The sequence below is a fragment of the Phaenicophaeus curvirostris genome, chromosome Z (assembly GCF_032191515.1).
Source record: "Phaenicophaeus curvirostris isolate KB17595 chromosome Z, BPBGC_Pcur_1.0, whole genome shotgun sequence".
In the NCBI taxonomy this organism is placed as follows: Eukaryota; Metazoa; Chordata; class Aves; order Cuculiformes; family Cuculidae; genus Phaenicophaeus; species Phaenicophaeus curvirostris.
The window spans coordinates 1,969,123-1,987,911 of record NC_091431.1 but is presented as its reverse complement, the minus strand read 5'-3'; the positions used below and the strand labels follow the sequence as shown (position 1 = coordinate 1,987,911).

The window sequence follows — 18,789 nt, the reverse complement described above, 5'->3', positions numbered from 1 at the left end:
TAGCAATTCTGTAAACCACCTAAGCCAAATCACTCCTGGTGACAAATGTGGCTCAAATGGATTCCAGTGCTGGTATTTGTGACAAAACACTATCGTACAAATCCTTGGAGCAGCAAAGCTTATGTTAAAATAAACTTTACATTTGACTACAGGAAAACACTTGCTTTTACACATTATTTTCAAACTAGAGAACATTGGACTAGAACAAGGAAGGAGCTAGTTAAAGTTTAGCTTGTGAGGATGCAACTAAACTACCAGAATCTATGGATTTTCTGGAGAACATCAAATAAGATTGACACTTTCATAGGTAGTTTTGACATGGTGCTGTACCCATGTGGCAGATTTTCAGTTCTTCTTCTCTGTTAGCTGCTTCATTTGTTCGTCCTTCTAAATGTTTCTGGAAGCACAAGGCAATGTTGTTACAACTACTCACTTAACTTTTCAAGAAAATATTTATATGCGAGAAGGGTAAGGGTTAGTGTACCATAAATAAGTGAAAATATCATCACACATATATACCATTATAAAATCAGTGATAGAATCACTTGTGTTAATGTTATTTAAGAAGATAAATACTGCCATCTCTGTGATCATCGTAAGTAACTATGATCATAATGAAATTTTCCAGGTATTTTCTAAACTTCTCTTAAAAATTCCCTGTGACTCCCTTGTTTGTTCATGCTCTGCGGGCAAATTTGCCATTCATCTTGTTTCAAGTCACCTTTCTTTTCAGCAAGATGCTGTCTGCCCATCCCACCCTGCTCTCTGGTAAAGCTCTACCAGTTGAAAAGGCTGGTTGAAAAGCAAAATCTGAGAAGCGTGACAGCTGCATTGATATTTTTTTTCTTGAATGTCAGAAGAACTCTGTGACATTTAAGAAAAATATTACATAGAATCCATGAAAACTGTTTGAAGTCCCCGTGGCAAGCTAAATACCAAGCAGTGTCTCGGTTATGAAATACTGGAATCAAGTGGATACTGTGAGTATTTAACTGTGCCCATAAACAAGGCAGCTGCAGCAAGCACAGCAGAGTGAGACCTAAGTACCAGGCTTGATGGGAAGTGCGAGCTGCTTCTCAAGAGATGTGCAGTTTTTCTCCCCCACCTAAAGCTTTAGAAGGCACCACACCAGTGCCATGCCCCTCTCATGTCAGAGCTTGCTCTGCTCAGACAGATCTGATTTTATTTTTTCTGGTTTTATTAGAAAGAACAAAAAATTTAATTTTTTTTAAGTTAGTGGATTTTTTACTTCCTTCAGTGATCAGAACAGCTTGTTTCCTTTGGCAGGCCAATAATTTGGTGTCAAGAGCAGAGGAGCAGTATTCTTCCTAAAAATGACAGGGGTAGAATCGGAGGGATTCCGCGGAGTTTGTAAAGACAGTTGGAAGAAGAAAAACTGATACTTCCCTGCTGTGACTTCTTTGTAAATCCTCTCTGAGACCTGCTTGTGTCGCTTTTGGGAAGCTGTTCCACCCCACGGAGCAGGGATGGTGTAACTGCTGTCCTTGCCAGGACAGGTGTGACTCAAAGCACTCCACCCTTGGCGAAGGGAACTGCGAGCCTGAGAATTGGAACAAAACAGTCCTGGGAGAAAGGGTTTGGGAAGCACAGCCCTGCTAGGGCCCCAGCATTTATCATTTCCTCTAAACAAGAACAGAGGAGGGATTTAGTTTTGGTTCGGCTTTTGGATACCTGCAAGTAATACTGAGTGGAGACTTCACTTGCGCTGTCACAAAATTTAGGCTGCCTGTCTGGGAACAATTTTCTTGAGTTTACATTTATTGCATAACAGATAAATGTCTCCCCAGTGCTGACACAGAGCTTGTTCAGTATTTTCATGTATCTTTTTAGGTTGTAAAAATAAGCTAACATGAGGCTTGATGTACTGCTGCTTTATGACATCCTTCATGGTTCCTTTCAAAAGCAAAAAACACTCTGGAAACAATTAGAAGAAACCAGAGTTTTGTGAAGGGGGTTTGACTGTCCTGTTTAAGCTGTACCTTTAAATTTGAAGCTCTTTGTTTGAACGTGAGTTGTACCCTCTGAAAGTAGGGCAGAACGTAAGAAGGAAGTGTTTAAATCAGAATAAGCTACTGCAACAGTTTGAGGAGTGTTGTCAGGCTGTGGAAGCTAGTTAATATTTGCCATTCCAAGAATTTTTCTCTGGGATTTTGTGGACTTGAGGGGTTGGGTTTTCTTTGTTGGTTTGGTTTTCTTACCCCTTGTGATGTCAGGGGTTTTACACAGCTTGAAGTGTACTGGCTTTTGCTCATGCGATTCAGTAAAGCCAACCTAGAAGAGAGCTTCTTTCACGTCTCGATGCCTGTACCTCTTCCCAGGTGTCCCTGATACACTGATTGTAGTAACAATCATCTTAGGGGACTATTTTTAGGAGTTTCCAGGATTGTTCTGGGTTTGCTAGCCTTGTCTTGGGTACCACAAGTTCCATGTGTGTGGCCACTTGTAGTTAGCTGCTGCTCTTGCACTACATTCTTCCAGCATTCCTAAGGAAAATGAGGTCACCATGGTTGTGGGAGGAAGCCAAAATTCATCTGCAACTGTCTCATCTCCCTGCTTTTTTTATCACGTGAGTTTGGGCTTCCAAACCAGCGCAGCTGGTTTGGAAGCCCAACCTCACGTGATAAAAAAAAAAAATAATAAAGCTGAAATACAGCTGTAACTGAATTGATATTAAGGCTAAAAAGAGAGTTGCCTACGCTCATACTGTGCAGATAGATGAGCTTCTTGCTTGCCTAGTTCTTCATATGTCACAGTGCAGAATTTACCCACAGCCAGCTCAAGAAGGTAGCAGTTTGGGAGCAAAAAGATGCTGAAGAAGTGGTTGACTAGAATGAGGATACCTTATTTTTTATTTGAGCAATCTGGAGACATAAACCTTGGCTCTGTTTCTTTTTCTTGGAAAATTATGACTGTGTGACATCTCACTGTACTTGTCTACGTTGTTGAGGAGAGAGTGAAAGGAGTTGGCTAGTATTTTGCGTAAGTTCATTGTAAAACTTAAGTCACAGGCTTTTGTAAAACTCTGCAAGACTGTTGTGCAGAAGAACCTATGATGATTGTGCAGAGCACATTTTTTTCAGCTTCCTTTGGAGTGAACAGCTTGGGATCCCTGTTATCACGTGGAATGGATGCCAGTGGCTGTCTTACCCCTAGTTCTGCTGTTTCAGTTTGTAGAAAACAATTTTTTTGCACTACAAAGGTTCTCTGTCCTTTGACACGTTGTATGCCTACTCCTATTTTCTCTCCAAATGTGTACAATTTATAAGAGAGGAAAGGAAATCAAATGGATCTTCCCAATTGTAGAGTCATGCTGTAGACACTTGGACGTGAAGGGTACACTTGATAACTCTGAAGCACAGAAAGGGTTTACAAATTGCACTACAGCATCCTAACAGGGAATGACGTCTATGGTTTCAATTCAGGATGGAGGATGATGTGATTGAGAGCTGCCCTGCAGAGAAGGACTTGGGGTGCTGGTCAATGAGAAGCTCGACATGAGCCGGCAACGTGTGCTCACAGCCCAGAAACCAACCGTGTCCTGGGCTGCATCCAAAGCAGCGTGGCCAGCAGGGAGAGAGGGGATTCTGACCCTCTGTTCCTCTCTTGGGAGACCTCATCTGGAGTGTTGTGTCCAGGTCTGGAATCCTCAACATAAGAACAGAATGGAGCTGTCGGAACGGGTCCAGAGGAGGCTACAAGGATGACCCGAGGGCTGGAGCACCTCCCGTACGAGGACAGGCTGAGAGAGTTGGGGTTGTTCAGCCTGGAGAAGAGAAGGCTCCTAGGAGATCTTAGAGTGAGCTTCCAGCACCTGAGGGGGCTACAAGAAAGCTGGGGGGGGGACTGTTTACAAAAGTATGGAGTGATAGGACTACGGGGAATGGCTTTAAATTGGAGAGGGGTAGATTTAGACTAGACATAAGGAGGAATTTCTTCACCATAAGAGTGGGGAGGCCCTGGCCCAGGTTTCCCAGGGAAGTTGTGGCTGCCCCATCCCTGGAGGGGTTCAAGGCCAGGTTGGATGGGGCTTGGGCACCTGATCCAGTGGGAGGTGTCCCTGCGCATGGCAGGGGGGGTGGAACTGGATGATCTTTGAGGTCCCTTCCAACTCAAACCATTCTATGATTCTGTGAATACTCCCTGAATTGAGAAGTTTGGAGTATTGCCTTAGATTCATTCAAACTTAACTCTTCTTTGTTCTATCATGTCTTTAGCTGGCAAAATCATCTGTAGCTCAGTTGTGCAGAAACAACTTCAGCCTGTGCCTGACAGTCTATATCTTGGATGTCAAACTGAGGTTCAGTAAAAGGACAGAGGAAGAGATCAAATAGCTTCTAGTTCTAAACCAGTGGTTGTTTGGGTACATCTGTGTAACTCTGAAAATAATAAGCAACTTTAACAATATCAAACAGAGATATACTCTATTGAATAATAGTGCCTGCTAAGGGTTATTTGAAACAGTTGTCAAGAAGTTTGTAGTATGTTGCTATAAAACCATTTGTTCAAACTTACGGCTTTTAATCTGCAATATATTCAGAAAGAAGGTTCTGTTGTAGTTAATGAGGAAGAAGGAAACTGAAAAAACTATGGCTTTGCAAAAAATAACACAGTCCTGGAGGTCTGTTTCTAGTGTCTCAATATGAGCTAAGTGGAAGCTGCTTGGACTCAATTGAAATGGCTCTGTGGGTGTGATGGTATCAGCTTCAGCATACGATTCCAGCCCCAGCTGCCTTCAGTGAAAAGTACTCATGTTCTCTCAAGTGTGTTTGCACGTGAACTAGTTCAGAGGGACCTCAAGTGTGTGCACACAGGGAGCAGTCAATCTCTGGGTTGCAGCGCACCTGTAGTATTTTCTACCTGAGGGTCTTAAAAGAGGGTCTACCTTGGGTCTTATGGCTTTAAAAGAACTTGTTCAAGTAAAATGATTGTTGAAAAATTGCTGGCATCTGAAGTGTGCAACCACGCACTGTTTGCAGACTTGAAGAGAATGTGCACTTTGCCAGTGTCCTGGCAGAACTCATCCGCGGAGTGAAAGGATGCTCAGCGTGTGCTGTTTTGGTTATTATTTGATTAAGTTTTTCTGTGTCTCTGCAGCAGTTTGGTGGCCTCTTCTCCCAAGTGACAGGGGACAGGATGAGAGGGAATGGCCTCAAGCTCCACCAGGGGAGGTTCAGGCTGGACATTGCAAAAAATTTTTTCATGGAAAGGGTGATTGGTCCCTGTCCGAGGCTGCCCAGGGAGGGGGTTGAGTCCCCTTCCCTGGAGGGGTTTAAGGGACGGGTGGACGAGGTGCTGAGGGACATGGTTTAGTGATTGATGGGAATGGTTGGACTCGATGATCCAGTGGGTCTCTTCCAACCTGGTGATTCTGTGATTCTATGATTCTATGATTCTTGGTTGCACGTGAACATAAGGAAAGCGGTAAGTACAGATGCACCTGTAAAACACGGTTTTTCAATCCAACGTTGACCGCAGGCCACTCTGTGTTTAGAACAGTGTGATCTGATCTTAATTGCCTCCAACTCACCATGGCATCCCAGCAACTGGGAATGATCAGGGCTAACTGGGAAAAAATCCCTGCTTTCCCCAGCTAGTCCCTAGATGGTGGCAGCAAAAATGAAGCTGTAGTGCTTCCACCTTCTGAGGGCTGTGACAGGAGCTCAGTTGCCAGACATCATCAGCTGTTGAGCACTATGCGTTTCCATTAGCTCTGGAGGACTTTTCTCTTATTTTAGCAAAAGGAGAGTCTCAAATGGTCTCTTTTGTTACTCTTGACTTTGGTTATAGGGCAGAATTTATATTTGTGACACATCACTCTCCTTGAATTCCCCTTTGTGCTTTTTGACCTCAGTCTGACTCCTGTGAGACTAGACCGATAGACCTTGTTGCTTTACCAGAAATGGATTTCTGGTCTTTCTGGTCAGATCTTAGAACCGTTAGCTCATTCATAAAATGACTTCTGGCTTGAGCTGTTGGAAGGGTGTGAGTCCTGCCAAGTGACATACTTTTCAGCTGCCCCAAGATACTGAGGGTGCTTAAACTGGAAAAAAAAAGCACTAGTGGTAGCTCGGATGAAGTTGTGTTGGATTTTAAACAGAAAATCTATACAAGAAGAGCCAAAAGAAGAGTGGTGAGAAATTGCTATTGTGTGTGGCGTTGTGCTCTGATCAATACTGCCTCTTGTCTATTGCTAGAGGTAATTCAGATTTTCAAAATGTAGGATTAATTGTTTCATAAATGAAAAAATGAATTACCTTCAGTTAAAAAAATGCAACTGCTTGAGTGGTTGGTAATTGCTTTTGTCTAATGCTAATTACTGTTGGCTTGTGCTGTGTCTAATAATAAATGAGTTCATGGAACATTAACTCATGCTTATGTGTCTTCATTACACTGTTTTAATTCCGGCTATTCATTATTTAGTTCTCACACTTTCATGTATTGCGTGGTACCCTAAAGACCTTTCTTTGATCTAAATCTCTGTTTTAACCAGCTGACCTGCATTTTTGTTTAGTAATAATCACCAAGTGCTTCTGATAAAGTCAGACTTTCTTCGCTCTGAAGCAAATGTAAGGGGAGGAAAAGCATGGCTTTGGGAATCCCTGCTTGGCGAGCAAGATGAAATTCCTTTTTTGAGTTGGGCTAGTTCATAAGTTGTCGCCTCTGCTTCTCTGAGAGGAGACTTTCCTTCTGTCATTGTTCCCTCTGTGCAGGCACCATCCTGTCTGCTATTTTGCATCGTAAATCCAGACACGCCTCCAGGCTAAATCCTGTGATATTTCTGCACTAAACACTAATCACCATGTAGCATACACACAACAGACTTAATGTTACAGGTTCCTCTCCCAGATGCTGATCCCCACATACCTCTTTGCTATTTCTTATTGTCTCCAAATCAAGGCAGTTCCATTCTAACGCTTTTCTACTGATTCTGCAGCAAAATTAATCTCTACATATGATTTAGTATTCAACAAAATGATAACTGCTTACTTATCAGAGGGGCTCTACAGCTGGGGAAGCTGGTGATTTTCTAACATTTAATATGTATATTTGAACGTTAAAACTGTCAACTATGGAAGTTAAAAAAAACCTCTTGAGTTGAATCAGCAAGTGGATCAAAAGAATAAATATTTACAAATGTATTCAGCCAAAACTATTACTTATTTACTTATCTTCTTTCCCAGTGGTTTGAACTCCTTGTGTGGAGGCAGGAGGGAAAAGCTCTATTTTTTTTAATCTCATTAGCTTTAGATACAGTATTCTGTGTCCTCCATTATTTTAGCAGAACCACTAAGTTAAAACCTAGATAATTGAGGCTTTTTATTTTTCCCCTAACTCCAGCAGTTTAGTACTATATTCACTTACTTGTTCTTTTCGTTTTAAGAAGTGAAAATGAAAAACTACCTGTCCCCAAGAGCATTTTGATAAACATATGCAAGTATGTGAATGTGCACAATTGCTTTGCACAGAAAGTTATGGCATCCTCAAACTGAGAAAGAGACCAAAATCAGTTATGTCTAATCCATCTTGGGATCGAAAGCCATTTATCCTGGTTAAGAATTGTTATTTGGGGAGTCACTGCACAGCAATGTGTATAATTCTTGTGCACATCCTTGCTTGCACTCGGTTCTAACCATTGTTACCTTGCACAATGGTTTGGAGTAATAGTGGACTTGGGAATCAAAAAATGGAAACGGTGCACTGGCTGCTGCAAGTGGGTGTTATGGCACAGCACAGCTGCTTTGTGGAGAAGGTTAAATCCTTCTCTGCTGACTGGACAAAGCATTTGTGTGGATTGTATCCTCTGGCTCAGCTTACAGGTGTGAAAATGCACCACGGAGATATGGATTTCCTCAGAGGACTTGTATTTCTAACGTTGCTCTCCTTTCCAGGGAGGAAGATGAGTATTCAGAGCTGCGGTCTGAGCTCAGCCAGAGCCAGCATGAGGTTAACGAAGACTCACGCAGCATGGACCAAAATTCTGTTTCGGTACCAGAGAATCAGTCCACCATGGTCACTGCAGATGTGGGTGAGTGATGCTTCCTAGCAGACATGGTGCCTTCTCACAGCGAAATAGCATCATAGCCTTTGGAATGCAAATACAGACATTTGGTGATGAAATAAATTGATACAGGCTGTGTTAATCACAACAAATGCTGTACTCCTCTATGACTGTGTACTTGTATGTGAAGTAACCTCTGTGTCTTGATGTAGAATAGCTATGAAGTCTAGAATGGAACAAACTGTTCAGGAAAGATTGTGGTTTTGGGGGAAAAAGAGAGGGGAAAAAAGTTATTCACGTAACTTACATGTCCCTGTGAAGTAGTCGTAACTCTAGAAAAGAACTGGAGAGAGAGTAAAAGTTGGAGGGGAAAGCACGAGGAATGGAACTGTCTGTCCAGCTCATTTACAGCCTCGTTATACAGAATGCCTGCACTTTTTGAAAACTGAGAGCCTTTGTGAAGTATGAAGTCAGGATAGATTACTGAAATCTAGACAAGGAGAAATCTGAGACACGCCTTTCAAATACAGAGCAAGGGGGGAGCATCTCCAGATGGTCTGTGACTCATTTTTTCTGGTTAAGAACTAAGAAGGCAAGTATCTTGCCTTCAGAGTTCCATCTACGTTGTCATCTAAGCACAATGACTGACCATCTGAAGAACCTCCAAGTATGGAATAATTGCTCAATAAAGTTTGCAATGTAAGTATAAACAGACACTGGACCTGCAGTGTGATAAAGTCCCAAGGGTGCTGAGCACCGTAACTGTAGACTAGCAGACGCGTGGTATAATCCTCACTGTGACTGGTGTCCAGGATTGTCTTCAGAATAGTATTTTTCTTCATATTTATTTGTAATTAAATAGCTGGTCCTAATTTTCTTCCCTAGCTGAACTAGGTGGGCACATGGGAGCTCGTAAAATACTGTACACGAGCAGTATTTTAGGAAATCATTGAAACAGGAATCTTAAACCCTGTTGCAGAACTTGTAATCCTTGAAGCATTAAGCTATTAGCACTGTGTGAGGCTCTGACATTTATCATGCAGCATGCAATATTTGCTCCGATGCATACGAAACTGTTTCAAAACACTTTCTACTTCTTTGTCTCAGCACTTCACTGTTGAGAACTTTTTGCTGTTTTTTCCAGAACAGTGCCTCTTCATGGAATGGGCATGAGAGTAGGATGACTCTCAGGCGTAGTATTCATTGCCTTCAAGGAGAGTTTAATATGAAGAAAACATATTGGTGTTGCAAGCAACCATATAAAAAAGATTTCCTATTTGACTTCTTAAGTTGAAGTAAATATACCAGCTCTGGGGCTGTGTTTATTTATAAATGCAAGACCTGCCACAGCACATTTGTATCTCGGTGTCTTTAGTTTCTAGAAATATTTGATAGAAAAATATTAATACTAACATAATCACAAGTGTCTGACATAAGTAATTCAGAGAGACTATACTTAACAAAATACTGTATGGAGACAAGAATTTTAGTAGAGGGTTTTATATTCCTAAAAAGTGAATGGTTTTTACTTCCAAAAGATAATGCCTGTTAAATTCCTACTTGAACATACTCTTAACATAAGACGTTTTTTCCTTTAATTGTCTTAATTGTCTTCCCTTTTTTTTTTCCTTTATTTTGAGAAATTCAAACTAATTTACTTTTCAGCATTTATTTTGGGGTTAGGGACTTGGTTTTGTTCTTCATGGAGTGAAGATGAAACAGAATTTATGTACGTTAATAGCAAATTATCCATTTAAGTTTCTGCTAACACTGGAAATGTGGCAACAACATGAAATGTAACAACAGAGAGAATTAGAGTATTAACTCTATATAGAGAGTCTGTCCTTTTTGGGTTTTGTTTCCATATACCTGGGAAAATAAATCCTTTCGTGTGTATATGTGTGTGTGTGCATACACACACAAATATTTACACAAATATGTATAGGTTTTTATCCTTTTAGATATAGGTATATAAGGATAAAGAATCATGCTCTAATAATTGAGTGCATGGCCTTGCTTACTGCTGTAAGAGAATGAGTATCAATGACTCACTAAGAAGAACAATACATCATGATACACTAGTGCATGTGGATATGCTGCTCTGTTGCTGTAGGCAATAAACACCAAGAGCCAGAACAATGCTCCCCAGTATGTCTTGCAGAGCTTGCAACTGGGTTGAACTGGTTTTGTGTGACAAACAGGGCTTGAATTATTGCAAACCCTTATTTTCTAGGGAAAATCTTACTGTAGGAACAAAATTCAGCCTACAAGGCCTTGTGAAGTTTTTTTAAATGGACAAAATGTCTGTTATAGAAGGCGTGAAAACAAATAAATTTAAGCAAAAAATAGAAGTTTTTACAATTAAGTGTCCTACACAGTACGTGTCACCCATAAACCAGTGTTATTAGGAAGGCATTTTCAGTATTATTACAACAGATGGGTGGCTGTTAGTCTGGAGGATATAACTTCAAGCCTAGTTTTGTCTATGTTGCCCATTCCTATTTTTCATGCAGTACCGTGGCGTCATTTTAAACTCTTCTTCTTGGCCAGCAGTAGGTTCATGTTTATGTGTATTAGGCTGTGGAGTTACATTTGTGGTAACGAGTTTACAGTGTCTTACTTTCTGATCACATCACCCCTTCATCCAATCGCTTCCAGTCTCCTCTTGCAGAGAGATTTCAAGGCAGTTTGCAATAATCTAGTGCCTCGTGTCTCTTTAAATTCCAGACACAGTTCAATGCCACACTGCTTTAACCCCCTGTAAGAACCACAGCTATGAGTCTTCTAGGGTGTTCTGACCACGGCGAGACATTTGCAGCAGTAATATAGAAATAACACCCTCCAGAAATACTAATTAGCTCAAATGAGAGCCAGCAGAAGTGTGAATTCTGTCCCACGTCTGCCTTAGGAACTGCCACTGTCACCAGGTGTGAGACTAAGAAAAACAGAGATAATTTATGAAGCAAGCAAGCAAGGTACTGAGACCCTCTTGTTTACACAGAAACGGAGGATGCTGTGGCCGTGCCTAAGGTGCTAGAAGAGCTTTACCTAAAGACAGAAAAGGAAATTCTTACCTGCCACATTTTATAATTGAAACAGCATTGTTGTGTAGGCTGTTGGTATGGTTGTACTATGGGACACAGCGAAGAACAAGGTGTATTGTTAGGAACGGTGGCTCTTCTGCAGTTGCATTTGGAGAAGAAATAGCTGTAAAAATGAAACATAGACTGTAAGATAGTCTGTAGGGATGATTTCTGTAAACGCCAGAGTTTTTTTAATTGGTCAATGCCCCAGTACAGCCGCAAAATTTCCTCTGACAAACACGCAACCATCATGTCGATGAATGTACTAGGTAGGAGAGGAGTAAATGTTTAATTTACAAAGAAAAACCTTTGAGGGGAGTAAAATCAGGATAATATGCCCTGAATGGCAAAAACAATTAAAAAAAAAAAAAAAGGCATGATACGTGAGTATGTGGTGTCTTAAAATGATGTCCTTTGGAAAAGCAAGGTTTTTGAAGAAAGAATAAACGAAATAAGTAGAGGGAGTTTTATTTGTCAGATGGGAGGTAACTCATGATTTCATTTGATATGATTATGGTATTTAAGCCTATCAATTGGCAAGGAAGAAAAGTGACAGGTTGTGAGGACATTCTTTGAAAAATCTCAGTCCTAGCTTTCTGCAGAAGGCATTTCCTGGGTTAGAGTTTGTTTTTAAACCGAGTTGCTAATTGTTGTGATGTTTTGTTTTCTTTTTGGCTTGCTTTCTTTCAGATAACTGTAGTGACTTGAATTCAGAACTGCAAAGAGTGCTGACAGGTCTGGAAAATGTTGTTTGTGGGAGGAAGAAGAGCAGCTGCAGTTTATCCGTGGCAGAAGTGGACAGACACATTGAACAACTCACTACCGCCAGCGAACACTGTGATTTAGCCATTAAGGTAATTGTAACATTAGGCTCTAAACATAGCATGTAATTTGCTCAAGACACCTGATTGCATTCCGTGGTAACAGTACTTCACCTCCAAAGGTGTTAAAGTGCTTCGCTGAAGTCATCTCCAGCTCACAGTGTGTGTGTTGGGTAGGCAATACTACACCTCTTTCACACTGAATTTTCCAAGGCGTAAGAAAAGCTACTAGTAGACTTTGATCTCAAATCAGAAATGTATTTGTCTTATGCTCATTTCAGAGATAAGACAAACAGCAACACTCAGCAGTTAATTTACTTTCATATGGTTATCCAGCATACAAGTCTCTTGGCCAAGGTCACACTTCTAGTCAGTGACTGGGAACTGAAAACACTATATGTAATACTTGCTGAAATTTGAAGATAAAATACCGTAAACTATGTGTAAGTTGTGACTTTGCTGCCTTAATATATGAAGCTATTATTTAATGCAAAGCATGTGTGGTATATTCATTCTAATGAGCCAAGCCAGATGCAGGAACGAATAATTTAAATGATAGTTGTATATCCTAGTGAGAGAACAAGAGGGGTGACTGACAGTGTGTGTTATGAAGGGTTTCCAGTACAGAACCGGGAAGCAAGGGAGCTGTAGAGTGTCTTCCTATATACAGGGAAAGAATCGAACAAGTATTTTGTGCCAAATTAAAAGGTGTCAGTGACTCGTTTATGTAAGAGCAAACATACTGACAGTTTGCTTTTGAAGAAGGGAGATCCGTGACCACTCTAGGTGGCTTAGACAGCCCTTCGGCATACTACTGGGACAGGTCCCCTGTGTTCCTGGTGGTGCTTGGGGAATATAATGGCCCATAAAGAAATTATTGGTGAGTTTGGAGAACGCGATACGTATGAGAGAGAGACAGACCGACTTATGGGTCTCTTGGGAATGTTCCTAAAGTAGTTTATTTGAGTGTCCAGGGGAATTAGGATCAATACTTTGAATGTTACACGGCATTATATGGAGTTTTGGGGTTAAGTGTTCTCAGAAGTCAGTATTCACTAAGACAGCAGTTGTCTGTCCAGGACATCAGGTAGAGGTTGATCTGTGTGGGGTCCATAGAGTTCTCTGAAGAGACAGGAGATGAAAACTTTTGCAGGGGATGGATTTAACACTGTTAAAAGACCTGCCATAAGCTTATTCTCAGTTCTTTTCACTTTGACCCCGTTATTTACTGTCATTTCAAATTAACTACAGTCAGACTTCTGATAAAGGTAAGAACTGTCCGCAGCCTCCTCCTGGTACAGAACACAGGCCTTTTATTTTCATGAGATCTCTACATGCATGGCCATTTCTGAGCCAGGGAAGGGGGAGGCTTTTCCCCACTGCCTGTGCTGTATGGCCTGGGATTGTTTGTGTTTGACAAGCGATAGCACGCAAAGGTTATTGACCTTACAAAACACAGGAATCTCCCTGACATGCTTCGATTACGTGCTGAGGAACCCTGTCACCAATGGGCTTAATAGAGCACGACCTACAAGCAGAGAGCCTGCCCACCGTTCCCCCCACGGCTACCGGTCATTTCTCCTTCCCTGCTTCCTCAGACAAAGCATTTTTAAAGCAGGTGGGATCATGAGCAGAAACCTGAAATATCCTGACCGTCTTTTGCTTTGAATGTTGTTGGTTCTTCTCTTCATCAGTGAATGATTGCATTGAAGTGTCTTGGATCCTCCAGCTTTGGGGATTAAATTTCACTACATTTCTTTTAATGCTGTTGCTGATAATTTTTTTTTCTTCTTTTATGAAAATCACATGACCCTAGCTAGCTCAGTTGTTTCTGTCCCACAAAGAATGAAAAGGCTTTGAAATAAGATTTATCTTATTGTCTGAATTTATCAGATTGTCTGAAAAACTGGATGGGCACTAACCTATCCGTTTGTTTAAGAAATTTTCTACAGGGTAGTCTGGTTCGTGCTTTGTATATTTTGAGGAGCAAATAATTATCAGTAACAGGTACCTACCGCTAAAACTCTAGCAACTGGAAAACAGATTTAAGTATTTCCAAGCACGAACCATTTAGAACGTAAGAGCAGCTGTACTGGGTGGGACCAAAACTCCATCTGTCTAGTGGCAGATGCCAATGGAAAGGCTGCGTCAAAAAGGGTGTGTGTAGTATATTTAATAGGCATGGGTAGAATTTTCTTTCATGTTCTAACCTAACGCATTTTTTAACCCATCTAGATTTTTGGCCTCCATAAATTCTGTTAGGAATAAATTCTACTGTTGAGTTACGCCTTTTGAAAAAGTTCTGCTTTTGGCTTCTTTTAAACCTGACGCTTGCTGATTTTATCTGATACCATGTCTGTAAGACAGCACCTCTTGTAAGGAAACCAAGGCAGGGAGCACTGATGGCAGTGTCAGAGGCAAGACCCAAATTACCATGGTATGACATACTGCCCTGTGCTCGGAACATTGCGTTGTAATTCAATCCTATAATCCATGAAATTATACCTGAATTTATCTGCTCTGCAGCAGCATGCCAGATAAAACTGCTTAGTAATACGGCTTTGAAGAAAAACGAACATCCTGGTGGTTTGCATAAACATATCCACGTACAACATGGATGTTTCATTTACCATGGAGGGTGGTGGTTTATTGGTCATCAAACTGGAGGTAGCAATGGAGTCCAGAAACAGCAGGAGCCTCTCACTCTAAAGAAACTTCCATGGGGTTGAGCCACTGCTGCTGCTTCCTCATGACATCCCTTCCTTTTTCAGTGTTTCCCCAGGCTTGTTGCCTCCAGTAGTTCTCTGAGGAGGAGAATAGGCTTGGGAAAGGGAGAGGTTGGAAAATTAGCAGCACTAAGACCATGGGGGGAAAGCAGAACTTGGTATTAGAGGGGTGAGGGAACAGCAGGGGAAGTGGCAAAAGGCAGAGGAGTTTTGGGGAAAGGAGGTAGAGGAGAAGGCAGCAATGAAGAGACACTTTTAAGCTGGCATAAGCAAGAGAGAATGCTCCTGCCTTTACAGAGCTTTTCTTCACATTGTAAGATGAGCTACACGATGCTTGTTCAGAACTAGCGCTCGTGATCATGTCATGTTGAAATAACTTACCTTGTTTATAGTTTGAGACCTGTAGGTCCAGGTGAAAGTAATGTAAGAGAGAGCTGCTGTTCCTTTCATCTCACAGAGACGTCGCGAGGCATTGCTCATTAGAAAAATAATTGAAGCTCAGTACCAAATACGTAAGCAGAATTATAGTGTCTATACTCTGTTAATGAGGTTTTATATTTATGACTGTAAACATATTGCAGTTTTATAGATGAGAGGCATGAAGCATGACTTACAAGGTTAAACTGAACCTAACTGCAGAAGTTTTGCCCCTGTTTCTTCCGTAGAAGCGTGTGTAATCTTGAACTATTCGTTTAAAATGAGATTTTTTTGCTTTTGTATGAGTTTCTTTTCCTCCTCACTAAGGAGTCTTGCTGTAGCCAAGACTTGTTCTTGAAGATTACTGTACTTATAGGAATAAATAACCAACTTTTCATTATAATGGACAAACAATTAAGTCTCACTGATGCCTTGGTGTCAGACAGAGCAGAAAGCATCAGGAAGATTTCTTGCAGAAAAAAACCAGAGATGTATTTTCAATTTGGTTTGTCATTTTCAGCTGCCCTCTAGTTGGTTCTTGTAATCACTCCCAAACTAAGGATGGGAACTTCAGCTATTAATTTTTGTTATATATAAAAATTAAGTCCCTTTGAATAAAACAGCTAAGCAGACTGTTTTCAGCCTTGGTATCTGACCATGTTTTTAGTCATGGCAGAATTCCTTTGCTGATGGTGTGTGTGTCCGCTGTGTTTCACTCAGTGGAAGCTGCTGCATCTGTTGAATGCTGCCTGCAAGACACAGTTGTGAGCAGGGGGATGGTGGACGAGAAATGCTGAATGGAAATATATATGCCAGAGAAACCCAGCTTTTTTTAGGCACTAGGAAGGCTGCAATGTCTTCTGGTATAATGTAAGTCTAGCTAAGGCCAGTTTTCTTTCTTTTATCTATTTGTCACCTCCAGGAAGGTGGAAGAGTTCCGTGTTTTTACTGTGGAGTTGGTCTAGAGCTAAGGGCAGCCTCATGCTGTGCACAATCACAGGCTTCTGCTTTTTCCTGTTACTCAGGCAGGGAAAAAAACAAACATGGTGCTCACCCATGACAAGGAGTCGTTAATTTGTTTTAATGTTTTTTTGAGATTAAGCTGCTGGGATTGCTGTCACTCACAGACGCATATCTTCTATATGCATTTAAAACATCCGTCTGCTTTGATGTTGGTCAGTGAAATATTTTAATTAGATGGTCAAACTATCAAGCAAAATAAGCAGTAATTTTGTTTGCTATTACTTATCAAATGAAAGAAGCAAACTAACAGTGTTGTGTGTGTCTAATATACAGAGTTGTCTGTCACACGCTTCTCTCATGTACCATCAGCCTTCTTTGATGACTGTATTTTTGCAGACCGTAGAAGAGATCGAGGGTGTACTGGGACGTGACCTTTATCCAAATCTGTCTGAAGAGAGATCTCGATGGGAAAAGGAGCTAGCTGGCTTGCGGGAAGAGAATGAGAGCCTCACGGCCATGCTGTGCAGCAAAGAGGAGGAGCTGAACAGGACCAAGGCCACCATGAACGCTATTCGTGAAGAAAGGGACCGACTGCGTAGAAGGGTAAGGCTGCTACCTACATGGTGTTTTCTTGTTCCTCCTAGTCTGTGTAATTTTGTCACCAGACCAAGCTTCTCTCTCATCTCGCTTCCTGTACTGGCTGTAGGGTATTTTGGTTTTGAAGCTGAGCTTCAGGACAAAACTGAACAAAATTGGAAGCGAGCGTGTGACAAACAGCCAAGGTGTTACAGCAACAACCTGATGTCAGAAAACATGTGTTAACAGCAAATCTGACATTCATCTCCAAGGAAGCATATGTAACTTGTCTATAGAGAAAGCAGATGTTCATTTAGTGGATTTTTCTGTGAGACTTTTTTCCTGTAAATAAGCAAATATTTCTGTGGTTTTGATGGGAATTCAATCTGTGATTAAGCAAAAGAGAAAAATGATTGAGTAACAGTTCTCAGAACGGAACAATGAGTAGTCTAAGCCATATCCTGCTTCCCTGTCAACATCTTATGGTGCTGCAAGGTCAGATAAAGGCCCTGTGCTTTGTGTAGAGTCCAAATTTTTTTTAAAAATGGAAATTTGCTCACAACAAACATGGACAACCCAAGACAATGTGAGCTTTTTCTCTGTTACTTTTAAAATTTTTTAACTTCATCCCTGTTAAATCTGTGAGTTTTGGCTAGATATGAAATAATTTCATTTTTCAAACTGGCAGTTTGTGTTGAATGTATTTTGGTAAAATTATTGGAAGCAATGTTCTTTACCTACTGGCAGCAGATCAACCTTTTATGCAAATACTGTGGTACTAAAGTAACATTCTGTAGTGACTGTGTCATTTTACCCCAAAGCTGCATTGTGTGAGACTTCCAGTCTTCAGACACCGAGGCAATAATTACCTTTGCAAAACTCTCTAGCCTCTCTTAACACTAAAAAAAGGCACGGATGATCAGGAAAGGACAGTTATCTTCTGTCGTATAATACAAGATGACTTCAACTTTTCCTTTGTAAAATTTAATTTTATGCTATACTGTAAGTAGTTTTCAGTTCTGAAGTTTTTTGATTGGTTTTATAGTGGCACTTTTTTTAACCAGAGGCCGTACTACCCCTTGAGCTACAAAAATAGCATACGTGCATCTGATGAATTATTGCAGGATTGGGTCAGCGAAGAGGGGCAAGTGGGCAAAGAATAGAAGCATGTGCCTGTGAAATTCACTTACACAAATGCAGATGTCAGCACTGCAGATGATACAGATAAATATTGGGATATCAAACAAGAAACAAATAGATAGCCTTGAGGATATAATGAACAGAAAAATATTTAAATTTTGAGAAGTATGGAATGCAAGTTAAGGCTCTTAAAAGACTGCTAACAAGAATTTATGCTGACAGCCAGGAGCTCCTCAGTTAAGAACAGAAAAGGGGAAAGAGTTGGTGTTTGTACCCTCAGGGATCAGCTGGGCTGAGCTGCTGATGCAGGGTGGCAAATTCAATCCTACGACGTGCCAGATAAGTCACTACCGGTTGTAGAGATGGGAAAGACTCTGTAAAGAGCAGCACGAGCTGATCTTATCTCTTATACTTGAACAGGTTCAGTTTAAACTGGCAAGAGGTTCAGTTTAAACCATAAAAAAAAAAAAAATATATATATATTGAAGGTGATCAAGAAATGGGTGACATACTTAAGACAGTGACTTAAAGAGATTTTCTTGTGCTGCTTGGCAAAACAAAATCTGAATTTGATTTCTCTTTACAAGTGCTGGAGGAGGCAAGTAAGAAATGGCTGTTCAAACTTAGGGACAAAACTGGAGAAAGAACAGACGATTATAAATGACTGGTGGCTATGTTAGTCCAGAAATTAATCTATAAGGTTCTAACAGACAAGAGGATTGTGATTCTGAACAAACAGTAATAAGACTATTGTCTAACCAGTTTGAAGATGAAGTTCTAAAATGTTAAAGCTGCACTTTTATAATGAAATGTGTGGCTATGCAGAGATAACTATTAAAACCAGGATCGCTGCATTAGGATTGTATCCAAAGGAAAGAAAAATGTGTACTTGTAATTGGGCCAGTTGATACAGCTGCATTTATTCTAGAGCTAGCCTTACTATCTCCACACAAAACTGTCATGTTTTGTCTGGCTGCCAGCAGCAGCAGAGGGTTGGAATAGATGATGAGGGAAATGCTCTTTAGTTCTGTGTCTGCAGATGC

General features: G+C 40.8%; 1 protein-coding gene across 2 annotated transcripts in view; it reads left to right on the top strand.

The window, feature by feature from the left end:
- Positions 1 to 18,789, top strand: part of MCC (MCC regulator of WNT signaling pathway) — a 215,324-nt gene that overhangs the window by 150,543 nt on the left and 45,992 nt on the right. For both annotated transcript variants that reach the window (XM_069880563.1, XM_069880564.1), the window contains 3 exons: positions 7,911 to 8,047; positions 11,794 to 11,957; positions 16,427 to 16,633. In XM_069880563.1, coding sequence (XP_069736664.1) covers positions 7,911 to 8,047; positions 11,794 to 11,957; positions 16,427 to 16,633 — 508 coding nt within the window. The remainder of the gene's footprint in view (positions 1 to 7,910; positions 8,048 to 11,793; positions 11,958 to 16,426; positions 16,634 to 18,789) is intronic.